The 23,266-nt window shown below is 45.0% G+C and overlaps 1 protein-coding gene and 1 long non-coding RNA gene across 2 annotated transcripts; one reads left to right on the plus strand and one right to left on the minus strand.

The window, feature by feature from the left end:
• Nucleotides 1-6,238: 6,238 nt before the first annotated feature.
• Nucleotides 6,239-9,095, minus strand: LOC121552419 (ALK and LTK ligand 2-like). The gene is made up of 4 exons (XM_041865346.1): nucleotides 8,751-9,095; nucleotides 6,897-6,950; nucleotides 6,473-6,553; nucleotides 6,239-6,314 (listed from the first exon to the last, which is right to left on the minus strand). Exons 1-4 carry the CDS (start codon nucleotides 9,022-9,024, stop codon nucleotides 6,250-6,252), a joined length of 474 nt encoding a protein of 157 aa, XP_041721280.1. The 5' UTR covers nucleotides 9,025-9,095; the 3' UTR covers nucleotides 6,239-6,249.
• Nucleotides 9,096-18,300: 9,205 nt separating this feature from the next.
• Nucleotides 18,301-18,615, plus strand: LOC123482695. The gene is made up of 2 exons (XR_006657827.1): nucleotides 18,301-18,463; nucleotides 18,542-18,615. It is a non-coding gene; the product is annotated as an uncharacterized LOC123482695 (long non-coding RNA).
• Nucleotides 18,616-23,266: the final 4,651 nt, after the last annotated feature.

Consider the following 23,266-nt stretch of genomic DNA (forward strand, 5'->3'; position numbering starts at 1 on the left):
TCCTTCATAGCCTTCTGAAGACCAATAATTTGAATATAAAAACTTTTATTCATAAAATATTTTGGGGCAATATTAATTGACTCCCTTTTCTTTTCTGTCTTGTATGGACACAAAGAAGAGTTTGAAAATGTGTACGAACAGTGTGTAAGATGCTGTTTTTGGAAAACAACTCGCAACAAGACCCAAGATCTGACCGGTCAACATCTACCCAAATACTAGTCCGATTGTAAAGAAACGGTTCTCACTTATCAGCCGTAGTTGTGCGGTTACAATATACTTCTGACAGGTCACACTAACAGTAGTTCCCATTAATATGGTGTAGCAATCAGTTGACCACAACATACTCCGCAATACGTCTTAACTGTAAGACAAACTGTTTACTGTACTATATTGTAATTAAAATGCTTCTTTTGTTTTGCTGATCAGGTCTCTTCCTCTTCAAAGAAACAAAAATAAATACTCAACAGAACTAACAATGCACTATTCTCTCTATCTTTATCTTATTTCTATCTCAACTTTCACTGAAGTTTTGTAAAATGTTAGTCTAATCTAGTATAACATAGCCGTTTATAGAGGTTAATATGGATGCAGTATCGCATGACCAGACATTTTTAGGTTCAGAGGGCAGTGTTGAAGGTTGAAACCAGGGTCAAAGTTAATGCCAGCCCAAATGCTAATCATCTTTGTGGGTATTTAGTTACTTTCATGGCACTATTTTTTTATTTTATTTTTATTTGTATTCCTCCATCCCCTAACTGTGCATGACATCCTATTTTGAACATCAGGGCTTTGATAAAACAAAACCAACAAAATTAGTGTCATTACTGGAGCTTAGCTATTGGTATTTTGGACAAGAGATGAGATGACTAAGCAGAATACTCTGAAGTGATTTGTTCTCATAACTACAGTGGGGAGAACAAGTATTTGATACACTGCCGATTTTGCAGGTTTTCCTACTTACAAAATCCAGAAAATCACATTGTATGATTTTTAAGTAATTAATTTGCATTTTATTGCATGACATAAGTATTTGATACATCAGAAAAGCGGAACTTAATATTTGGTACAGAAACCTTTGTTTGCAATTACAGAGATCATACGTTTCCTGTAGGTCTTGACCAGGTTTGCACACACTGCAGCAGGGATTTTGGCCCACTCCTCCATACAGACCTTCTCCAGATCCTTCAGGTTTCGGGGCTGTCGCTGGGCAATACGGACTTTCAGCTCCCTCCAAATATTTTCTATTGGGTTCAGGTCTGGAGACTGGCTAGGCCACTCCAGGACCTTGAGATGCTTCTTACGGAGCCACTCCTTAGTTGCCCTGGCTGTGTGTTTCGGGTCGTTGTCATGCTGGAAAACCCAGCCAAGACCCATCTTCAATGCTCTTACTGAGGGAAGGAGGTTGTTGGCCAAGATCTCGCGATACATGGCAGTTGAAGTGTACCTATGATAAAAATTACAGACCTCTACATGCTTTGTAAGTAGGAAAACCTGCAAAATCAGCAGTGTATCAAATACTTGTTCTCCCCACTGTATCTTATGATGCTACTTAGCCTCTTAATCTCACCATTATGGAAGACTTAAACTGAAAGCTCTCTTCTTGGCATTTCTGTCTTCAACCCACAGTTATTCTACCTCAAAAATTATTAAAATCCCAAACCATGGCAGCCCAAGGTGCACTCTTAGAAAAAAAGGTGCTGTCTAGAAACAAAACGGGTTATTCGGCTGTCCGCATAGGAGAACCCTACAACCCTTTTTGGTACCAGGTATAACCCTTTTGGTTATTGGTAGAACCCTTTTGGGTTCCATGTAGAACCCTTTCGACAGAGGGTTCTACATGTGGTCCTCTGTAGCTCAGCTGGTAGAGCACGGCGCTTGTAACGCCAAGGTAGTGGGTTCGAACCCCGGGACCACCCATACACAAAAAAAAATGTATGCACGCATGACTGTAAGTCGCTTTGGATAAAAGCGTCTGCTAAATGGCATATTATTATTACATAAAACTAAAAAGGGTTCTACCTGGAACCAAAAAGGGTTGTAGGGTTCTCCTATGCGGACAGCCGAATAACCCTTTTGGAATCCTTTTTTCTAAGGGTTTAGTGCAGAATACTGCCCATTAAAATAAATCCAGAATTTGAAGTTTTGAGGTGCATATCACTGTGGATTTAGCTCATAGGCTGTGAATGACAGAAATTGGGAGAGGGCAATCAAGCAGATTAAATAGATTGACATATCGTGTTTGAGTGGAACAACCAAAGGAATGTCCCTCCACACTGTTCTCTGCTAGTGTGGTCCAGTCTATCCTCTTAGGATCGTGTTCAATCCAAACCAGCAAGAAGAAGTTTGTAGCACTAGGGTAAAGCCAAAACATGGTGAATTGTTTCTTCAGCATTGCACAAGAGGGTATTTGAATGAATATGAAGTTGAGTGTTTGTCTGATTTTGATTGAGTAGGACCGTTAGTATCAGGCTGAGAAAGCATACTTAGGGTTGAGCGCTGTGCCAGCTAGCATGTACAAACATATGTCGGCACTGGGGAATGGGCTCCACACCACATACAGTGGGGGAAAAAAGTATTTAGTCAGCCACCAATTGTGCAAGTTCTCCCACTTAAAAAGATGAGAGAGGCCTGTAATTTTCATCATAGGTACACGTCAACTATGACAGACAAAATGAGAAAAAAAAATCCAGAAAATCACATTGTAGGATTTTTTATGAATTTATTTGCAAATTATGGTGGAAAATAAGTATTTGGTCAATAACAAAAGTTTCTCAATACTTTGTTATATACCCTTTGTTGGCAATGACACAGGTCAAACGTTTTCTGTAAGTCTTCACAAGGTTTTCACACACTGTTGCTGGTATTTTGGCCCATTCCTCCATGCAGATCTCCTCTAGAGCAGTGATGTTTTGGGGCTGTCGCTGAGCAACACAGACTTTCAACTCCCTCCAAAGATTTTCTATGGGGTTGAGATCTGGAGACTGGCTAGGCCACTCCAGGACCTTGAAATGCTTCTTACGAAAACACTCCTTCGTTGCCCGGGCGGTGTGTTTGGGATCATTGTCATGCTGAAAGACCCAGCCACGTTTCATCTTCAATGCCCTTGCTGATGGAAGGAGGTTTTCACTCAAAATCTCATGATACATGGCCCCATTCATTCTTTCCTTTACACGGATCAGTCGTCCTGGTCCCTTTGCAGAAAAACAGCCCCAAAGCATGATGTTTCCACCCCCATGCTTCACAGTAGGTATGGTGTTCTTTGGATGCAACTCAGCATTCTTTGTCCTCCAAACACGACGAGTTGAGTTTTTACCAAAAAGTTCTATTTTGGTTTCATCTGACCATATGACATTCTCCCAATCCTCTTCTGGATCATCCAAATGCACTCTAGCAAACTTCAGACGGGACATGTACTGGCTTAAGCAGGGGGACACGTCTGGCACTGCATGATTTGAGTCCCTGGCGGCGTAGTGTGTTACTGATGCTAGGCTTTGTTACTTTGGTCCCAGCTCTCTGCAGGTCATTCACTAGGTCCCCCCGTGTGGTTCTGGGATTTTTGATCATTTTTGATCATTTTGACCCCACGGGGTGAGATCTTGCATGGAGCCCCAGATCGAGGGAGATTATCAGTGGTCTTGTATGTCTTCCATTTCCTAATAATTGCTCCCACAGTGGATTTCTTCAAACTAAGCTGCTTACCTATTGCAGATTCAGTCTTCCCAGCCTGGTGCAGGTCTACAATTTTGTTTCTGGTGTCCTTTGACAGCTCTTTGGTCTTGGCCATAGTGGAGTTTGGAGTGTGACTGTTTGAGGTTGTGGACAGGTGTCTTTTATATTGATAACAAGTTCAAACAGGTGCCATTAATACAGGTAACGAGTGGAGGACAGAGGAGCCTCTTAAAGAAGAAGTTACAGGTCTGTGATAGCCAGAAATCGTGCTTGTTTGTAGGTGACCAAATACTTATTTTCCACCATAATTTGCAAATAAATTCATTAAAAATCCTACAATGTGATTTTCTGGATTTTTTTTCTCAATTTGTCTGTCATAGTTGACGTGTACCTATGATAAAAATTACAGGCCTCTACATGCTTTGTAAGTAAGAAAACCGGCAAAATCAGCAGTGTATCAAATACTTGTTCTCCCCACTGTATATATAAAATAAACAAAACAAACGCAAAAAGCAATCCCTTTTCTTTTGGTAGAAATAAACTAGACCCGCAGTGACAACAGACTGTGTAGGGGCCAGAGCGGCTCATGTGTGGGTGGTAATCCATGCCTTAGTAAAATAGAGAACTCTCTAGTAAGGGACACCATGCGTAATGGCGGACGTGACTGGTTCGAGTTTGTTTGGTTTCCCTGTTATTGTCCAAGGCACTTTTTTTCAAGGCTCTCTCTTCTGGACAGCTCTGGTTTGGCTTCAACCTGCGAGAGAGAGGAAGTGAAATGTAGTGCTCTCTCGTACTTGGCAGCCCAAAAAAATTATTTCCTCACCGAAAGTGCCATGACAAATGGAGAAAGACAAGTGATTTGTTACAGATCTGCACTTCATGCAGTGGACAAAAGGTGCATGGCACTGATTAGATCTATTGTCTCTCCTTATAAGGCTGAGAAAGACAAATTAACATTACTTAACTTCTTCCTTTCAACTTCACACTATGACTGTAAGCAGTAAATTTGAACCATATCAGGTGCAGTTTACCTTGGCCAGGTGTAAGTAGGCCACATTTCACTTTTGCAACATATTTTTTTATGTGGGAAAAGTACAATTGATCTGTGTCAGGTTTAACAATGCATATTATTATACAGTCGTGGTCAAACGTTTTCAGACCACAAGTTCTCAATGGGATTAAGGTCTGGGGAGTTTCCTGGCCATGGACCCAAAATGTCGATGTTTTGTTCCCCGAGCCACTTAGTTATCACATTTGCCTTATGGGAAGATGCTCCATCATGCTGGAAAAGGCATTGGTCATCACCAAACTGTACTTGGATGGTTGGGAGAAGTTGCTCTCGGAGGATGTGTTGGTACCATTCTTTATTCATGGCTGTGTTCTTAGGCAAAATTGTGAGTGAGCACCCTCCCTTGGCTGAGAAGCAACCCCACACATGAATGGTCTCAGGATGCTTTACTGTTGGCATGACACAGGACTAATGGTAGCACTCACCTTGTCTTCTCCGGACAAGGTGTTTTCCGGATGCCACAAACAATCGGAAAGGGGATTCATCAGAGAAAATGACTTTACCTGAGTCCTCAGCAGTCCAATCCCTGTACCTTTTGCAGAATATCAGTCTGTCCCTGATGTTTTTCCTGGAGAGAAGTGGCTTCTTTGCTGCCCTTCTTGACACCAGGCCATCCTCCAAAAGTCTGCGTGCAGATGCACTCACACCTGCCTGCTGCCATTCCTGAGCAAGCTCTGCACTGGTGGTGCCCCGATCCCGCAGCTGAATCAACTTTAGGAGACGGTCCTGGCGCTTGCTGGACTTTCTTGGGCGCACTGACGCCTTCTTCACAACAATTGAACCTCTCTCCTTGAAGTTCTTGATGATCCGATAAATGGTTGATTTAGGTGCAATCTTACTAGCAGCAATGTCCTTGCCTGTGAAGCCCTTTTTGTGCAAAGCAATGATGACGGCACATGTTTCCTTGCAGGTAACCATGGTTAACAGAAGAAGAACAATGATTTCAAGCACCACCCTCCTTTTAAAGCTTCCAGTCTGTTATTCTAACTCAATCAGCATGACAGAGTGATCTCCAGCCTTGTCCTCGTCAACACTCTCACCTGTGTTAACGAGAGAATCACTGACATGATGGCAGCTGGTCCTTTTGTGGCAGGGCTGAAATGCAGTGGAAATGTTTTGGGGGGATTAAGTTCATTTTCATGGCAAAGAGGGACTTTGCAATTAATTGCAATTCATCTGATCACTCTTCATGACATTCAGGAGTATCTGCAAATTGCCATCATCAAAACTGAGGCAGCAGACTTTGAACATTAGTATTTGTGTCATTCTCAAAACTTTTGACCACGACTGTACATGTAACAGGTCTATTTGATCTCCACTGATTGTTTGACCTGTGTAAAGCCCATTTAGACTGTTATTAGTACATTACAACTATATTCATGCAATGTTTCACTGAACAGAATGACCTCAGACATAAAAAAAACATGCACAATACTTAGGGCCCTGAGGTCTTCCTGAACATGTGTAGGAAAAACTATTAAAATACATTATGAACACTTACTTTAAATCTGCTACCCTTCTGTACATCGTGGGCTCCCCGCTAATCGTGTGAGAAGCCGCGCACATCTTTTGAAGTCTGAAAAGGAATTAAGAGAAAAAGAGGAGGGATGAATGCCTGGGAGACAGTACTATGCCTCCCCTTATACAGAACACATGTGTTGTGCTTGTAAACGCTTTGCTTAAATCCAGGGAGAAATCATTATTTATGCCATATGAAGAGGTTGAGGAACTTACATGCAGGAATTGTGCAGTCTCGGGTGTTGTGATATAGTCTGTATACATGCTTCCTGCATTTGGGACTGAAATACAGAGGACCTGAGGGACAAAGAAAGCCTTTGAATTAATAAAGCAGAGCAGACAGACTACTATCCCCTTTCTCTTCCTTTCACATCTTTTACACCCATTTTACATTTTAGTCATTTTTATTGCACCTTTAGTTTATCAGGGAGTCATACTGAGACCACGGTCTCTTTTACAGATGAGCCCTGAATTACATAAATTACTGAAAAGACACACATCAAAATATAAATACAAAATCAAGCAGAAAAAAAACATGGTCATAAATAACACTACAATTAGCAGACACTTCGACTTACAGTAGTGAGTGCATACATTTCTGTACTCAAATCACACACACTCCATATGATGTATATTTTACCTGTTAGGTGTTTTAAAATATTTTCTTTCTTTCTGAGATCTCTAGGAAATATTTCTGAAAGAAAAAAGAATCCAGGGGTTCAGAACAGGAGATCAAAGTGTAGACCTATAACTTTCTGCAGCCAGTTTACTCATAACATACACTGCTCAAAAAAATAAAGGGAACACTTAAACAACACAATGTAACTCCAAGTCAATCACACTTCTGTGAAATCAAACTGTCCACTTAGGAAGCAACACTGATTGACAATACATTTCACATGCTGTTGTGCAAATGGAATAGACAACAGGTGAAAATTATAGGCAATTAGCAAGACACCCCCAATAAAGGACTGGTTTTGCAGGTGGTGACCACAGACCACTTCTCAGTTCCTATGCTTCCTGGCTGATGTTTTGGTCACTTTTGAATGCTGGCGGTGCTTTCACTCTAGTGGTAGCATGAGACGGAGTCTACAACCCACACAAGTGGCTCAGGTAGTGCAGCTCATCCAGGATGGCACATCAATGCGAGCTGTGGCAAGAAGGTTTGCTGTGTCTGTCAGCGTAGTGTCCAGAGCATGGAGGCGCTACCAGGAGACAGGCCAGTACATCAGGAGACATGGAGGAGGCCGTAGGAGGGCAACAACCCAGCAGCAGGACTGCTACCTCCGCCTTTGTGCAAGGAGGAGCAGGAGGAGCACTGCCAGAGCCCTGCAAAATGACCTCCAGCAGGCCACAAATGTGCATGTGTCTGCTCAAACGGTCAGAAACAGACTCCATGAGGGTGGTATGAGGGCCCGACGTCAACAGGTGGGGGTTGTGCTTACAGCCCAACACCGTGCAGGACGTTTGGCATTTGCCAGAGAACACCAAGATTGGCAAATTCGCCACTGGCGCCCTGTGCTCTTCACAGATGAAAGCAGGTTCACACTGAGCACATGTGACAGACGTGACAGAGTCTGGAGACGCCGTGGAGAACGTTCTGCTGCCTGCAACATCCTCCAGCATGACCGGTTTGGCGGTGGGTCAGTCATGGTGTGGGGTGGCATTTCTTTGGGGGGCCGCACAGCCCTCCATGTGCTCGCCAGAGGTAGCCTGACTGCCATTAGGTACCGGGATGAGATCCTCAGACCCCTTGTGAGACCATATGCTGGTGCGGTTGGCCCTGGGTTCCTCCTAATGCAAGACAATGCTAGACCTCATGTGGCTGGAGTGTGTCAGCAGTTCCTGCAAGAGGAAGGCAGTGATGCTATGGACTGGCCCGCCCATTCCCCAGACCTGAATCCAATTGAGCACAACTGGGACATCATGTCTCGCTCCATCCACCAACGCCACGTTGCACCACAGACTGTCCAGGAGTTGGCGGATGCTTTAGTCCAGGTCTGGGAGGAGATCCCTCAGGAGACCATCCGCCACCTCATCAGGAGCATGCCCAGGCGTTGTAGGGAGGTCATACAGGCACGTGGAGGCCACACACACTACTGAGCCTCATTTTGACTTGTTTTAAGGACATTACATCAAAGTTGGATCAGCCTGTAGTGTGGTTTTCCACTTTAATTTTGAGGGTGACTCCAAATCCAGACCTCCATGGGTTGATACATTTGATTTCCATTGATAATTTTTGTGTGATTTTGTTGTCAGCACATTCAACTATGTAAAGAAAAAAGTATTTAATAAGATTATTTCATTCATTCAGATCTAGGATGTGTTATTTTAGCGTTCCCTTTATTTTTTTGAGCAGTGTATTTGGAAGATGTGCATCCAGCACCCTTGCTCTTTACATTCTTTGGTGGTCTTTTTACACCACCTCTTAGGACTGTTTTACAACATATTTTAGAGTCCATGGATATGCCCAGCTTTCAATGTGCGAACTCACCAATAACTTGATCGCCACTATCTCTTTTGAGGTTGCGTAAATCCCTTGCCTCAACCCGGGATTCTCTCCTAGAAATCGACTGCGATGCTGCGTTCACGCCGTTCTCAATGCAGCTCTCCTGCACGTGCTTCACTGTGTCCACTTTCCGCATCAGCAGGCTCTTGTCGTTCCTCGCTACCGTGGGAGACACGGCGGGTTCGATCTCACAGTGGCCAGTAGTAGTGCAGATCAGCAGCACGAGTCCAATAACTACCGGCTCGCTCAGTACGCTCATCCTAATGCAGGCTAAGAAAAGTGAGCTCCCCCTGTCGCTGCGGTGAGTTTCACAAGACCCCAACAAGAGTAAATTGGGGTCAAAATGACTACCTTCGACGCACTGAACAATTACATTATTTCCTTATCTTCAACATTTCACCAACATTATTACAATATAGCTATCATGCCCATATATCCTGTCATCAGTTAAACATTCACACCCATTCTATAGGAGATTAACAGGCGGACTACCCAGCTTTCATTGATCAAATCTATCCATATTTGCTTATTCGAATATGAATAGACTGTCAACACTTCGTAGAATAGTTCAAAACAAGTCTACTTTCTATTACAATTCCTTATAGCACTTTCACTAGTTCTGCTTATGATGGACACTTTTGTTGCCTTTATGAAATAAAATGATAGGCTATAGTTCATCAGAATGCTGTGCACTTAATAGAATGTGTCAGAGAGAAGTCCAATAGAAAACTGTGAAATTACCTCTTCTGTCTGTTTCCAATACCCTCCAGTAAGTCCTAATAGCAAAGCAAAACTCAGTCTTCGGCACCCTCCTGCCCCATATAATTCCACGATTTAAAACACAACCGCAGAGGAAAGGAAAGAATCATGTTTTATAAGAAGTGTATGTGGGCTGCAAGTGCGGTCATCTTCTTACCCATCCTTGACCGACTTGAAGCAAGAGAATGGAAAAACAATTAAAAGGTCCGCTCCATAGGCTAACTTTTGTACCTCCTTGATAAAGTCTCAGGTCGTTTGCCAGGGGCCGCTCACTTTTTATTCTCGCTCTCAGACATAAGGAGCTGTCCTTTGAAGATCATCATGTCTTTAATTAGAATCGCGTAATGAACACTCCTCTTAAATACAAAAATATCACTCAAATTTCCCGATCACCCCTCTCTACCTTGTGAATGTATTTGCTCTCCCTCCTTTTCATCCCTCCACTTATATCTACAGTAAGCGCTTACCAGGAATACTTTTTCTTGTTCCCTTTAACTGAAATTCCAATTGAGCAATGTGAACATTCACAGATAACCACATGTCGTCGTTCATTTCCTCAGAATAACGAACCTCCAAGGATGGATGCTGCCTCAGTTGTTTCATGTTTCTCGTGCGCCTTACAAATCAGTAACGAATAAACCGAAAGACAATACAATTATGCACGGTGACGGTTTGAAATGGAACACCACTCTTAAAACGTTATTCCAACATCGATTCATCAATATGTACCAATGGACTGAACACATAAAGTGAAGCCTTCGCCCCGGTTAAGATTAGTTTTGTTTACTTTCATTGCTACAACTCCCTCTTAAACCTCATGGTGTAATTGGCTTGGTTTCACTGACCTCCCTCCCCCTGCACGCTCATAATCGGTGTCAATCTGTTGGATAAAATTTGAGATCCGTTAGATTATGACCAATACCAGTATTTCAACTTGTTGCAAAACCTTCACCTGTTTGACACTTTCCCCATGCGTCTCTTTATTTGTGTTTGTGACAAATGGAGTCATGACAACCAGTATGTTTCCAATACTCCTTATTTTATTAGATGTTCAAATGATAGCAGGCTTAGATAACAATATGTACATGACATTTGGCATCTGAAAGGACAGCGCTCACCTGCACTGCGCAGTGCGCACCTTCGATCTCTCCCCACGCTACTACTACACCAGAAGGGAGCAGGGACAATCCTTACCCGATTGAAGTTGACATTTGAAATGGTTAAGGTAAGGTAAGGGTTATGGTTAGGTTTAGGGAATAGTTTAGGGACATCCCAAGGATCCCTGATAGCACTGACCAGAATAGAATTGACTAGGAGTTTGTGTATGATAGTATATTACTATTATTATTTTTCACATAAATCTTTAGGCCTATTTAAAAACAGAAATCAATCAAACTTATCCAAGTGTCAGTTCCGTTGGTCTTCAGCGCTATAGCCCATTGGCTTGAAACATCCATATACCTCTAACACAGGGAGCACGGACAGAGGCTATTGTATTGTATTATATTTATGAAGGCTCGCCAAGGCAGCAGCTACTCTTCCTCAGGTCCAGCAACATTAAAGCAGTTACAGTGCATTTGGAAAGTATTCAGACCACTTGACTTTTTCCACATTTTGTTATGTTACAATCTTATTCCAAAATGGAAGAAATCGTTTTTTCTCTCATCAATCTACACACAATACCCCATAATGACAAAGCATAAACAGGTTTCTATAAATGTCTAAATGTAAAAAAAATAAAAAATGCTTCACCATAGGGATGGTGCCAGGTTTCCTCCAGACGTGACGTTTAGCATTCAGGCCAAAGAGTTCAATCTTGGTTTCATCAGACCAGAGAATCTTATTTCTCATGGTCTGAGAGTCCTTTAGGTGCCTTTTGGCAAACTCCAAGCGGGCTGTCATGTGCCTTTTATATAGGAGTGACTTCCGTCTTGCCACTCTACCATAAAGGCCTGATTGGTGGAGTGCTGCAGAGATGGTTGTCCTTCTGGAAGGTTCTCCTATCTCCACAAAGGAACTCTGGAGCTCTGTCATAGTGACCATTGGGTTCTTGGTCACCTCCATGACCAAAGCCCTTATCCGCCAATTGCTCAATTTGGCCGGGCAGCCAGCTCTAGGAAGAGTCTTGGTGTTTCCAAACTTCTTACATTTAAGAATGATGGAGGCCACTGTGTTCTCGAGGACCTTCAATGCTGCAGAAATGTTTTGGTACCCTTTCCCAGATCTGTGCCTTGACATTATGGGGTATTGTGTGTAGATTGATGAGAAATAATAATGATTTAATTATAGATTAAGGCTGTAATGTAACAAAATGTGGAAAAAGGGAAGGGGTCTGAATAATTTCCAAAATACACTGTATATACAATTTAAAATATTACATGACATTACATTTAATAACAATTTCACAACACATTAAGTGTGTTCCCCCAGGCCACTACTCTACTATCACATATTTACAATACAAAATCCATTTGCACGTGTGTAGAGTGCGGTAGGAGGACCAGACTTCTGCCGAGTACATGCTCACCTTACAGACAGTAACAGCATCCACTGGATGGAATGAGCCGGCGCTTCGTACGCTATTCAGAAGAGGACTGCGCAAGGAGGTCCAGATGGAACTAGCCTGTCGAGACGACAAAGGTGAGTATTTATTTACAAACTCAAATGTGGAAGCAGAATAATCCAGAAGACGGAGCGGGCAGCGGAGATGAGTTGGTGGGAGTGAATAGGCAGTTCCAATGGTGTCACAGAAGCCACCGACGACCAGGCAGGGGTGGGGTGAATGTTCCGGGAGAATGACTGTAGACAGAGTAAACGGAGGTAAGTACACGGCAAGCAAAAAGTACAGAACAACAAAACTAACTCTAGTAAACTTGAGGCTGATACGCTGACACAACATACTATTCATGGCTAACGATCCGGCAGGGAATGGATGTCAGGTCAGAGCTTATAAAGTGGAGAGGTGATGATCAGGACCAGGTGTGCAGATAGCTGATGAGATGCAGGTGCGGGTAATCAAGAGATCTCCCGCCTAGCCTCGTCGCCCGGCAACCAGACAGGGTGCGTTCAGGAACCTCAGGAAACAGACTCCAAGACAGAAAACAGGCAACTCAGGCAGAAACAGACTCAGGAAGCGGGATTCATGACAGTACCCCCCCTCCGACGAACACCACCGGGCGGACTACCCGGAGCGCCAGGATGGAGGCGGTAGAAGTCACGAAGGAGGTCAGCATCAAGGATCTGACGCCGAGGAATCCAACTCCTCTCCTCAGGACCATACCCCTCCCAGTCCATGAGATACTGGAAACCCTGACCCCGCCGTCTGGAATCCATGATGCGGCGCACTGTGTAGACAGGACCACCTCCGATCATCCGAGGAGGAGGAGGAGGAGGAGGAGGAGGAGGAGGAGGCGGAGGGGGCAGCAGAGGATTGAGGAGAACAGGCTTGAGGCAGGAGACATGAAAGGTGGGATGGACTCTGAGCGTTCTAGGCAACTTGAGTCGAACCACAACAGGATTAATCACTCTCTCCACCACAAACGGACTAATGAACTTCGGTGACTGTTTCTTCGACTCAGTCCGCAGAGGAAGATCCCGTGTAGCCAACCAGACCTTATCTCCGATGGCATAAGCGGGGGCTGGAATATGGCGACGATTCACCTGGAGCTGATACCGGTCAGAAACTCTAAGGAGGGCCTTTCTGGCCCGATGCCAGGTCCAGTGGCAACAACGAATGTGGGCCTGGACAGAGGGAACCGAGAGATCCTTCTCCTGAGAAGGGAACAAGGGAGGTTGGTAGCCGTACAGGCACTGGAAGGGAGACATTCCAGTGCCAGATGTAGGGAGAGTATTGTGGGCATACTCGACCCATGCCAACTGAGATACCCAAGAGGTGGGGTTGGAGGAGACAAGGCAGCGCAGCGTGGATTCCATCTTCTGGTTGGCTCTCTCTGTCTGACCATTAGATTGGGGGTGAAAATCCAGATGTGAGACTGACTGTAGCTCCAATGGCCAAACAGAAGGATTTCCAGACAGCAGAGGTAAACTGAGGACCACGGTCGGAAACTATGTCACTGGGCAACCCGTGGACCTTGAAAACCTCCCTAACCAGGATCTCGGACGTCTCAGAGGCAGAGGGAAGCTTGGAGATCGGCACTAAGTGGGCGAACTTGCTGAATCTGTCCACAATAGTCAGAATGACCATGTTCCCCTCAGAATAGGGCAACCCAGTGACAAAGTCCAGGGCCAGATGCGACCATGGTCGCCGGGGAATAGGTAGGGGGTGAAGAAGTCCAGAGCTGGGCTGATTGGCACTTTTATTCTGCGCACAAACTGGACAGGCAGCAACAAACCTCCGGGTATCTTCTCCCATGGCAGGCCACCAAAATCGTCTGCGTAGTAACGCCATCGTCGAGCCACGCCAGGGTGACAAGCCATCTTGCTGGCGTGGGACCATTGGAGGACAGCAGAACGGACAGACTCTGGCACAAACAACCGACCAGGTGGACCATTACCGGGACATGGCTGCGTCCAAAGGGCCGCCATAACCTCCTCCTCAATCCTCCACGTAACTGCTCCCACGACGAAGTTCCGGGGAAGAATCGTCTCAGTCTTGGCCCCACTCTAATCCATCTTGGAGAACATCCGGGACAAGGCGTCCGCCTTGCCGTTCTTAGACCCAGGTCGCAACGTCAGGGAAAAATTAAAGCGTCCAAAAAACAAAGCCCACCTGGCCTGACGGGAGTTGAGACGTCTAGCCGATTGCATGTAAGCAAGATTCTTGTGGTCAGTCCAGACAATAAAAAGGTTGCTCCGCCCCCTCCAACCAGTGGCGCCACTCCTCCAAGGCAAGTTTCACCGCGAGAAGCTCCCAGTTACCCACATCGTAGTTCCTCTCCGCAGACGAAAGACGACGAGAGTAGAAGGCGCAGGGATGGAGTTTACTGTCAGTGGAGCTTCGCTGGGACAGGATGGCGCCAACCCCCACATCAGACGCGTCCACTTCAACGACAAACTGACGGGCAGTGGCAGGTTGAGAGAGAATCGGGGTGTTGGTGAATCAACTCTTCAAATCCAGAAATGCTCGGTCTGCCTCAGGATTCCAACAGAAGGTTCTGGTACTAGAAGTCAGGGCAGTTAATGGAGCGGCCACACGGCTGTAATCACAGATAAATCTACGATAGAAATTCGCAAACCCCAGAAACCTCTGGAGCTGCAATCTCGTACCGGGCTGGGCCCAATCCAGAACCGCCCTAACCTTCTCTTGGTCCATCTTAATCTCTCCCCTGGAGATGATGTACCCGAGGAAGGATGTAGTGTGGGCGTGAAATTCACACTTCTCGGCCTTCACAAACAGGCGGTTCTCCAACAATCGCTGCAGAACCTGCTTGACATACTGGACGTGGCTGGAAAGCTCCTTAGAGAAGATAAGAATGTCATCCAGGTACACGAACACAAAAAGACCGATCATATCTCTCAGGACGTCATTCACCATACTCTGGAACACTGCTGGAGCATTGGTCAGTCCAAACGGCATCACCTGATACTCGAAATGACCCATCGGTGTATTGAAACCAGTCAACCACTCGTCCCCCTCTCTGATCCGGACCAGATGATACGCATTGCGTAGATCCAGCTTAGTGAACACAGTAGCACCCTGTAAGAAGTCAAAAGCAGAGCTCATCAAGGGCAGGGGATACTTGTTCTTGACCGTAATATCATTCAAACCCTGATAATCAATACAAGGTCGGAGAGAGCCATCCTTCTTACTCACAAAAAAGAATCCTGCCCTCAGGGGTGATGACGAGGGACGAATGAGACCAGCAGCTAGAGACTCCTTTATGTAGGTCTCCAAAGCTTCACGTTCAGGTCGAGAGATACTGATTAACCGTCCCTTGGGATAGGCAGCTCCAGGGAACAGGTTAATGGCACAATCATATGGTCGGTGGGGAGGAAGTGACAGAGCATTCTGCTTACTAAACACTTCACCCAAATCATGATATGTTTTAGGAACCAGGGACAAATCTGGGGGGGTAGAATCAATGACCTGACTGGGAACAGTATGGGAACAGGCAGTCTTAAGGCAGTTAGCATGACACTCAATGCTCCAACTAGTTACCTTGCCAGTCACCCAATCGAACGTGGGATTGTGTTCTCTCAGCCAGGGGTATCCAAGAACCAGAGGAACATGGGGAGAAGGCAGAATGAAGAAGGAGATAACCTCTGAATGATTCCCTGACAACAGCATCTTAACCGGTTCAGTCCTCATAGTGATACGTGCCAGACTACTGCCGTTCAGAGTGGTAGCTTCAATGGCTTCCGGTAATCGCTCCTTGGAAAGCCCCAGCTGTTCCACCAAGTCGGCATCAATAAAGCTGCCATCGGCACCTGAATCGATAAAAGCGTTAATCGCTAAACTCTGAAACTTGTTCATGAGGGTTGCAGGAAAACGGTGTTTGACAGGGCTATTGAGAGGTTGAAACTGGCTCGCTAAAAGTCCTCCCAAACTTAGCGAGCCGGGCAGATTAACGGGCGCTGGGGACAAGCGGAGATGTAATGTCCCGAGCTACCACAGTAGAGGCAGCTGTTGGTCTCACGTCTACGTTGGCGCTCCTCCTTGGTTAACCCGTGCCGGCCCACTTGCATGGTTTCTGGATCTGGAGGCAGGACCTCTCCACTAATCCCGTGTGGTGAATAATGGTTGACTCGTTCTGGTCCACTTCCTGACCCGAATGGTAACCGAGTAGCTGATTGATTGGACGGGCCACATTGCTTCTCCCTCCTTCTCTCTCGGACTCTGTTATCCACCCAAATAGATAATGCTACCAAACTGTCCAGCTCACTAGGCTCCGGATAGGAGATCAGCTCATCCTTGAGTTGCTCTGACAACCCCTGATAAAAAACCGCCTGTAGTGACTCCTCATTCCACCCACTCTCCACAGCCAAGGTCCCGAATTCGATAACAAAGTCTGCCACACTGTGAGCTCCTTGGCGAAGAGAGAACAAACGCTTAGCTGCGTCCTTACCTCGGACTGGATGGTCAAAAAGCTTCCTCATCTCTGCCGTGAACTCCTGGTATGACGCCATGCAGGTGTCCTGTCGTTCCCATACGGCTGAAGCCCACTCCAGAGCTATTCCACACAGCAGTTCAATAACAAAAGCTATCCTAGCCTTGTCTGTGGCGTAAGAATGGGGCTGCAGATCAAACACTAATCCACAATGCATAAGAAATGAATGGCATCTTCCCAAATCCCCTTCGTACTTATCTGGCGTCGGAACCTTGGGCTCACGGAAGGAAACAGCTCCAGAAGCGGCAGGTGAGAGGGGTGAAGCAGGTGGTGGATGATCCACCGGCAAACTGAGCTGAGCCTGGATACTCGTCAGACTAGCAGAAAAGTTCAGAACCGAAAACGCTATCTCCTGTAGCACCGTGCTGTGTTGTCCCAACATCTTCTCCTGATGGGTAATGACATGGTGAACGGAGTCCAGGTCCGCTGGGTTCATCCTTGGTCGGATCGTTCTGTCACAATTCTCTAAAGCAGAACCCAGAAGCAGACCAGGACAAGGTGAGTAGAACGAAGGTGAGTATTTATTTACAAACTCAAATGTGGAAGCAGAATAATCCAGGAGACGGAGCGGGCATTGGAGATGAGTTGGTGGGAGTGAATAGGCAGATCCAATGATGTCACAGAAGCCACCGACGACCAGGCAGGGGTGGGGTGAATGTTCCGGGAGTAAATGGAGGGGAGTACACGGCAAGCAAAAAGTACAGAACAACAAAACTAACTCTAGTAAACTTGAGGCTGATACGCTGACACAACATACTGTTCATGGCTAACGATCCGGCAGGGAATGGATTTCAGGTCAGAGCTTATAAAGTGGAGAGGAGATGATCAGGACCAGGGGCCTCATGTATCAATCTTGCGTACGCACGAAAACACGGCGTACGCCAGCTTTCACGTTCACGGTCAGATGTACTAACAGTGAAATTAACGTAAGAATGTGCGTTCTTCCACGTAAACTTCAGGCCTGGCGTACGTACATTTTTGTGATGTTTGTCCGTTGGCGACTCATAGAGGCAATAAAGTGAAGTGGCAAACATTACACTACGAACTGTTCTATCGCACCTGCCAGATATTGCTTATAATTTGTAATTGATAAATGATTTGCCATATTATTGTCACACGAGTCTTATTAGAATATTCTATTAATTATGCAATTAAGTAAGAACATATATAAAGGATGTGAAAATTGATACAACCCGTCTAGCAATGGCAGCTTTGGCTTTATTAGAAGACATTTTCAATGGACAAATCCGGAGAGAACGAGTTTTTAGGGACCACGGTGATTTTCTGGCCCACGACGATGACTGGCTCATCAGCCGTTTCAGATTTCCAAGGGCTATACTCTTGGAGCTCTGCGCTGAGTTGGGTCCGAATTTGGAAAGAGAGACAGTGAGGAGCCACGCATTACCCGTTCCTTTACAGGTGCTTACTACACTTGGTTTCCTAGCAACCGGTTCTTTCCAAAGAGAACTGGCAGACCGCTCAGGAATAAGCCAGTCGTGTTTGAGCCGTGCAATGCCACCTGTATGGGACGGCATCATCCGCTTGTCTACCAGGTATATAACGTTCCCATACGATGCAGGTGACCAGCCAAACATCAAAGCGCAATTTGCAGCGATAGCCGGTTTTCCTAATGTAATCGGAGCGATCGACTGCACATATATTGCTATAAAGGCGCCATCTGAAGACGAATTTGCATATGTGATCGGAAACATTTCCATTCAATAAATGTGCAGATTATATGTGATGCACAAATGCGCCTAACAAATATTGTGGCAAGGTGGCCTGGGTCAACCCATGATTCATATATCCTTACAAACAGCATGGTTGGGATGAGACTCCAAGCTGGCAGGGTGCGCGATGGGTGGCTACTTGGTAAGTTATGCATTTAAATGTATGGTTCTATCTAAAAGTAAAATGTTTGTGTCTGTAATTATTATTACTGCCCATCAGGAGACAGTGGTTATCCACTAAAGACGTGGCTGTTAACCCCCCTCACCAACCCACAAACTGACCGAGAGCGCAGATACAATGATGCCCATTCCCGCACTCGGTCAGTTGTGGAGCGGGCGATTGGGCAGCTGAAATGTCGGTGGCGCTGCCTTGACAGGACCGGGGGATGCTGTTATACCGCCCTGACAAGGTTTGCCGCATCATACTGGCCTGTGGAGTGCTGCACAATGTCGCGCACAGGCATGGCATACCCCTTGGTGAGGTGGGGGGCACCGCCAGATGACCCTGACCCAGGACCAGTATATGTGCAGCACAATCAACAAGCCATTCAGGCCCGTCAACGTGTAATTGCGACAATATAAATGGTACTCAGACACAAAGTTCATTTTTGACCAATTCTTTTAATGAATGGCTTATTTCTGTGAGTGCGTCAGTGACATTTTTAAGGTGACTGTTCATTTCTTCAATGGCCCTAACAATTTGTTGTTGTGACTCCAGAACAGCATGCGTCAAGACACGGCCAGATGGACGGGCTTCAGCACTGGGGGAACATTAGAGACACGGGGAGACGCTGGACTGAATGGGCTCTGGCTGCTCAGGTGGTGCGGACTCTGAGTGCGTGCCAGTGAACGTTCCTGCGGTTCCTAAGTCCAATTAAACACAGGCACATCTTAACAGTAATTTGAGTCTGTTCCTTATTAATGGGTACACGCATTTGCAATAAAAGCAGTGGATACGTGAAATCTCTGGTGTACCTTTTGCTATATTGCATGCATTTTAAAATTAAACGGTGGCTGGCTATGTATATCAAAGTTAAGGAAATAAATCTGAGTCACCTTGCTGGCAGTCCTGTAGTATATCCGAGTCTCCTACATCAGCGGATACGATTCCAGAGATTAACGTGTCTCCTACAATAGAGGCAACTCTCTGATCAAAGGGTGCAAGTTCATCGGTCCCTGTACCACCGCCTGTTCTGCCCACACTTTGTCGGTGCGCAGCAGTTCTCCGCTTAACTTCCACCTTTATGTCTGACCATTTCTTCTTCAGTTCATTTACGGTGCGACTCACAGATCCCACCGCGTTGACGGCATCAGACAAACTCGCCCACTCTTTTGTCTTTCTTTTGTTATTAATTCCAGAGGACAGATTTCCAAATAAAATATTTTTTCTTGTTTCTACCTCTGATAGTAGCACCTCTAATTCGTTTTCAGTGAAATTTCGTTTCTTGCTTGCTTTAGCCATGTTCTTGCAGGTTTCTTTTGCCAAATTGGACTAATTACCATATTTAAATTGATTTAATTGAGGGAGGAGACAGGGTGTGGTGTGGTGCTCGTGCATGTGCGCTCAATTTCGCGTTGATTGGGATGTACAAAGAGAATGTATGTGGAATGCTGCGTACGCAGAGATTCATACATCAGATTTTTTTGGTGCGTACGCACATTTATGGCTTTGTCCGTACGCAATGTTTTAGTATGAATTCAATGCAAGTCTTTGTACATGAGGCCCCAGGTGTGCAGAAAGCTGATGAGATGCAGGTGCGGGTAATCGAGAGATCTCCCGCCTAGCCTCGTCGCCCGGCAACCAGACAGGGAGCGTTCAGGAACCTCAGGAAACAGACTCCAAGACAGAAAACAGGCAACTCAGGCAGAAACAGACTCAGGAAGCGGGATTCATGGCAGTCATTTTTGCATATCAGTTCATAAACACTATGCCATGGGATCGGTACGTCAAAAATCTCTTCCCAACTATTTTGCTATCTATATTTAGATGTTTTTCTTTGTAAGTCTTGCCACCCTACCCCATAGCCCATTAATATGAAGAATACTGGAGATTGTTGTCACATGTAGCACACAGCCTGTACTTGCCAGAAATTCCTGCAGTTCCTTTAATGTTGCTGTAGGCCTCTTGGAAGCCTCCCTGACCAGTTTTCTTCTCGTCTTTTCATAAATTTTGGAGGGACGTCCAGTTCTTGGTAATGTCTCTGTTGTGCCATATTTTCTCCACTTGATTATGACTGTCTTCACTGTGTTCCATGGTATATGTAATGCTTTGGAAATTATTTTGAACCCTTCTCCTGATTGATATCTTTCAACAATGAGATCCCTCTGATGCCTTGGAAGTTCTCTGCAGACCATGGCTTTTGCTCTGAGATGCAACTAAGAAAATGTCAGGAAAATCCTACTAGAACAGCTGAACTTTATTTGTGATTAATCAGAGTCACTTTAAATGATGGCAGGTGTGTAATGACTTCTATTTAACATGAGTTTGAATGTGATTGGTTAATTCTGAACACAGCCACATCCCCAGTTATAAGAGGGTGTGCACACTTATGCAACCAGGTTATTGTAAGGTTTTTATTTTAAATTTTTCCCCCTCGAAGATTTCAGTTTGTTTTTCAATTGAATTGTTCACATTATAGGTCACATTAACAGTGGAAAAAGTTCTGACATGATATATCTTTGTCTCATTCTTTTACATCACAAAAACCTGGCATTTTAACAGGGGTGTGTAGACTTTTTATATCCACTGTACATATACAGTGAGGGAAAAAAGTATTTGATCCCCTGCTGATTTTGTACGTTTGCCCACTGACAAAGAAATGATCAGTCTATAATTTTAATGGTAGGTTTATTTGAACAATGAGAGACAGAATAACAACAACAAAATCCAGAAAAACGCATGTCAGAAATGTTATAAATTGATTTGCATTTTAGGTATGAAGGTAGAGAGGTGTTATTTTCTGGATTTTTGTTTTAGATTCCGTCTCTCACAGTTGAAGTGTACCTATGATAAAAAATTACAGACCTCTACATGCTTTGTAAGTAGGAAAACCTGCAAAGTCGGCAGTGTATCAAATACTTGTTCTCCCCACTGTATGTGTGTTAGCAGTAGCAATAAAGAGAGAGGTTCATTTATGCTTTATTGGGGTGGGGAACCTTGACAGATTATGTGGAAATAGGAAGACAACTGTGAATAATTTTGGTAATGTGTTTTGTCAACAATAGTGATATTTGAGGCATAACACTGGAACAAGACATTAGGTCACCCTTATTCTCCAGCAATAAATTGGCAGACGCTTTAGTTTTGGTTCTAATACAAGGTATCAGGTCCCGTGACCAAATTATTAGGTACCTTACATCATAACTACTCTCCGGGAATTGGGTATCACTACCAGATTTCTTTTTTCAATTGTCGTGTATTAGAGCAATGGGTGAGTAGATCTAAACACCCTGGACACTGTCCGGAGAGGTGTCGGAATAATAACTATTGAAATGGCAACTGACGGCTACGATTCTCCTTTTAAATCGGGGCTAGAAGAATGAAAGTTTAATAAAGCCATGGATGTGCTAAAAGAAGCGCACAAGCAATCTACCAATTCGTCTCGAATATGGAAAAAATGTAGCAAACTGGATCAAATTGGTCAGCATTTCCCTTCTGAGGGAAAATTCCAATCAAATAAAGAACTCAGAGATTCTGTTGTGGTATGGCACAATGACATCAATGAGAAATCACAAGCTCAATATACAAGCGTTCTGATGTCAGCGTTTTATCAACAGAAGAGTATAACCAATAAAGCTCAAATTAAAGATATGCAGGGTCATCTTGTCCAGGCGACTGACAAGTATGAGGCAACTAATAAAAAATTTGAAATAACAGATGAGTGGGCTCATGAATTAGATGAAAAGATCCAGGACCTCGCGAGGGCTCTAGAAAATAATTTAAATAATGTCCAACAATTTACGGCTGTCCTCCAGCAGTATCAGAACACCTTTGTAGCTTTATAGTCTCGCCACTTCCCCACCATTCACCCCGAGATATCATGTATCCCAGGCTAAACAGCTCATGTCGCCACTATATCCCTCTCATATAGAGGAAAAGGAGCGTTACGGCGTTACGGGTTGAGAGAGGCAGCTGAGGGACGTATCACCAGTCTAGACATAGTAGTCCCGGACTGGATCATAGATCCAAGGGATCCCGGAAACCTTCAGCCAGATGGCCAATCTACTGTATAACACGACTCCAAATTCAACACCAACACCAGCCGCTGAGTATTGGTGAAATGCATAGCATAATGAAAGCAGCGCCTGACCCGGATTCCACGCTGGTGATTATGATAATGTTTTCCGTTCCCTATTGCCGAGAGCAATGTTGGCACAATTAGTAGGAAACTATCATACTCCCGCCTGGTCGTCCTCTTGTGAGGCATGTGACCCAGCAACTTCTCAGGAACAAATTGAAATATTTGTGACAGCTATTGGAAATATTTTGTTCCGCCCTGACATTAACAAAATTAGTAAATGCACTCAGGGTCAAAATGAGGGGGTACGTGAGTACGTTGATAGGATGGAAGACGCGTTGTGCATTAATCTGGCACTCGCAGATCATTTTAATGAAAATGCAGGAATTTCTACCTACGCTTTGATGGCAGGGTTGAAACCCACTGTCAAAACTGCTATATGTCTCCTGAGTGGCGCAGTGGTCTAAGGCACTGCATCGCAGTGCTAACTGTGTCACTAGAGATCCTGGTTCGAATCCAGGCTCTGTCGCAGCCGGCCGCGACCGGGAGACTCATGGGCGGCGCACAATTGGCCCAGCGTCGTCCAGGGTAGGGGAGGGAATGGCTGGCAGGGATGTAGCTCAGTTGATAGAGCATGGCGTTTGCAATGCCAGGGTTGTGGGTTCGATTCCCACAGGGGCCAGTATAAAAAAATATGTAAGTCGCTC

Source organism: Coregonus clupeaformis, chromosome 36 (genome assembly GCF_020615455.1).
Source record: "Coregonus clupeaformis isolate EN_2021a chromosome 36, ASM2061545v1, whole genome shotgun sequence".
NCBI classification, from domain to species: Eukaryota; Metazoa; Chordata; class Actinopteri; order Salmoniformes; family Salmonidae; genus Coregonus; species Coregonus clupeaformis.

Bases quoted from the DNA above. Each gene is read 5' to 3' on its own strand.
- LOC121552419 (XM_041865346.1), bottom strand. From the start codon at position 9,024: ATGAGCGTACTGAGCGAGCCGGTAGTTATTGGACTCGTGCTGCTGATC. The intron at 6,951-8,750 runs GTGAGTTCGCAC...TTTTTCTTTCAG, and splicing joins TAGTGGCGATCAAGTTATTG to AAATATTTCCTAGAGATCTC. The intron at 6,554-6,896 runs GTAAAATATACA...TTTGTCCCTCAG, and splicing joins TATTTTAAAACACCTAACAG to GTCCTCTGTATTTCAGTCCC.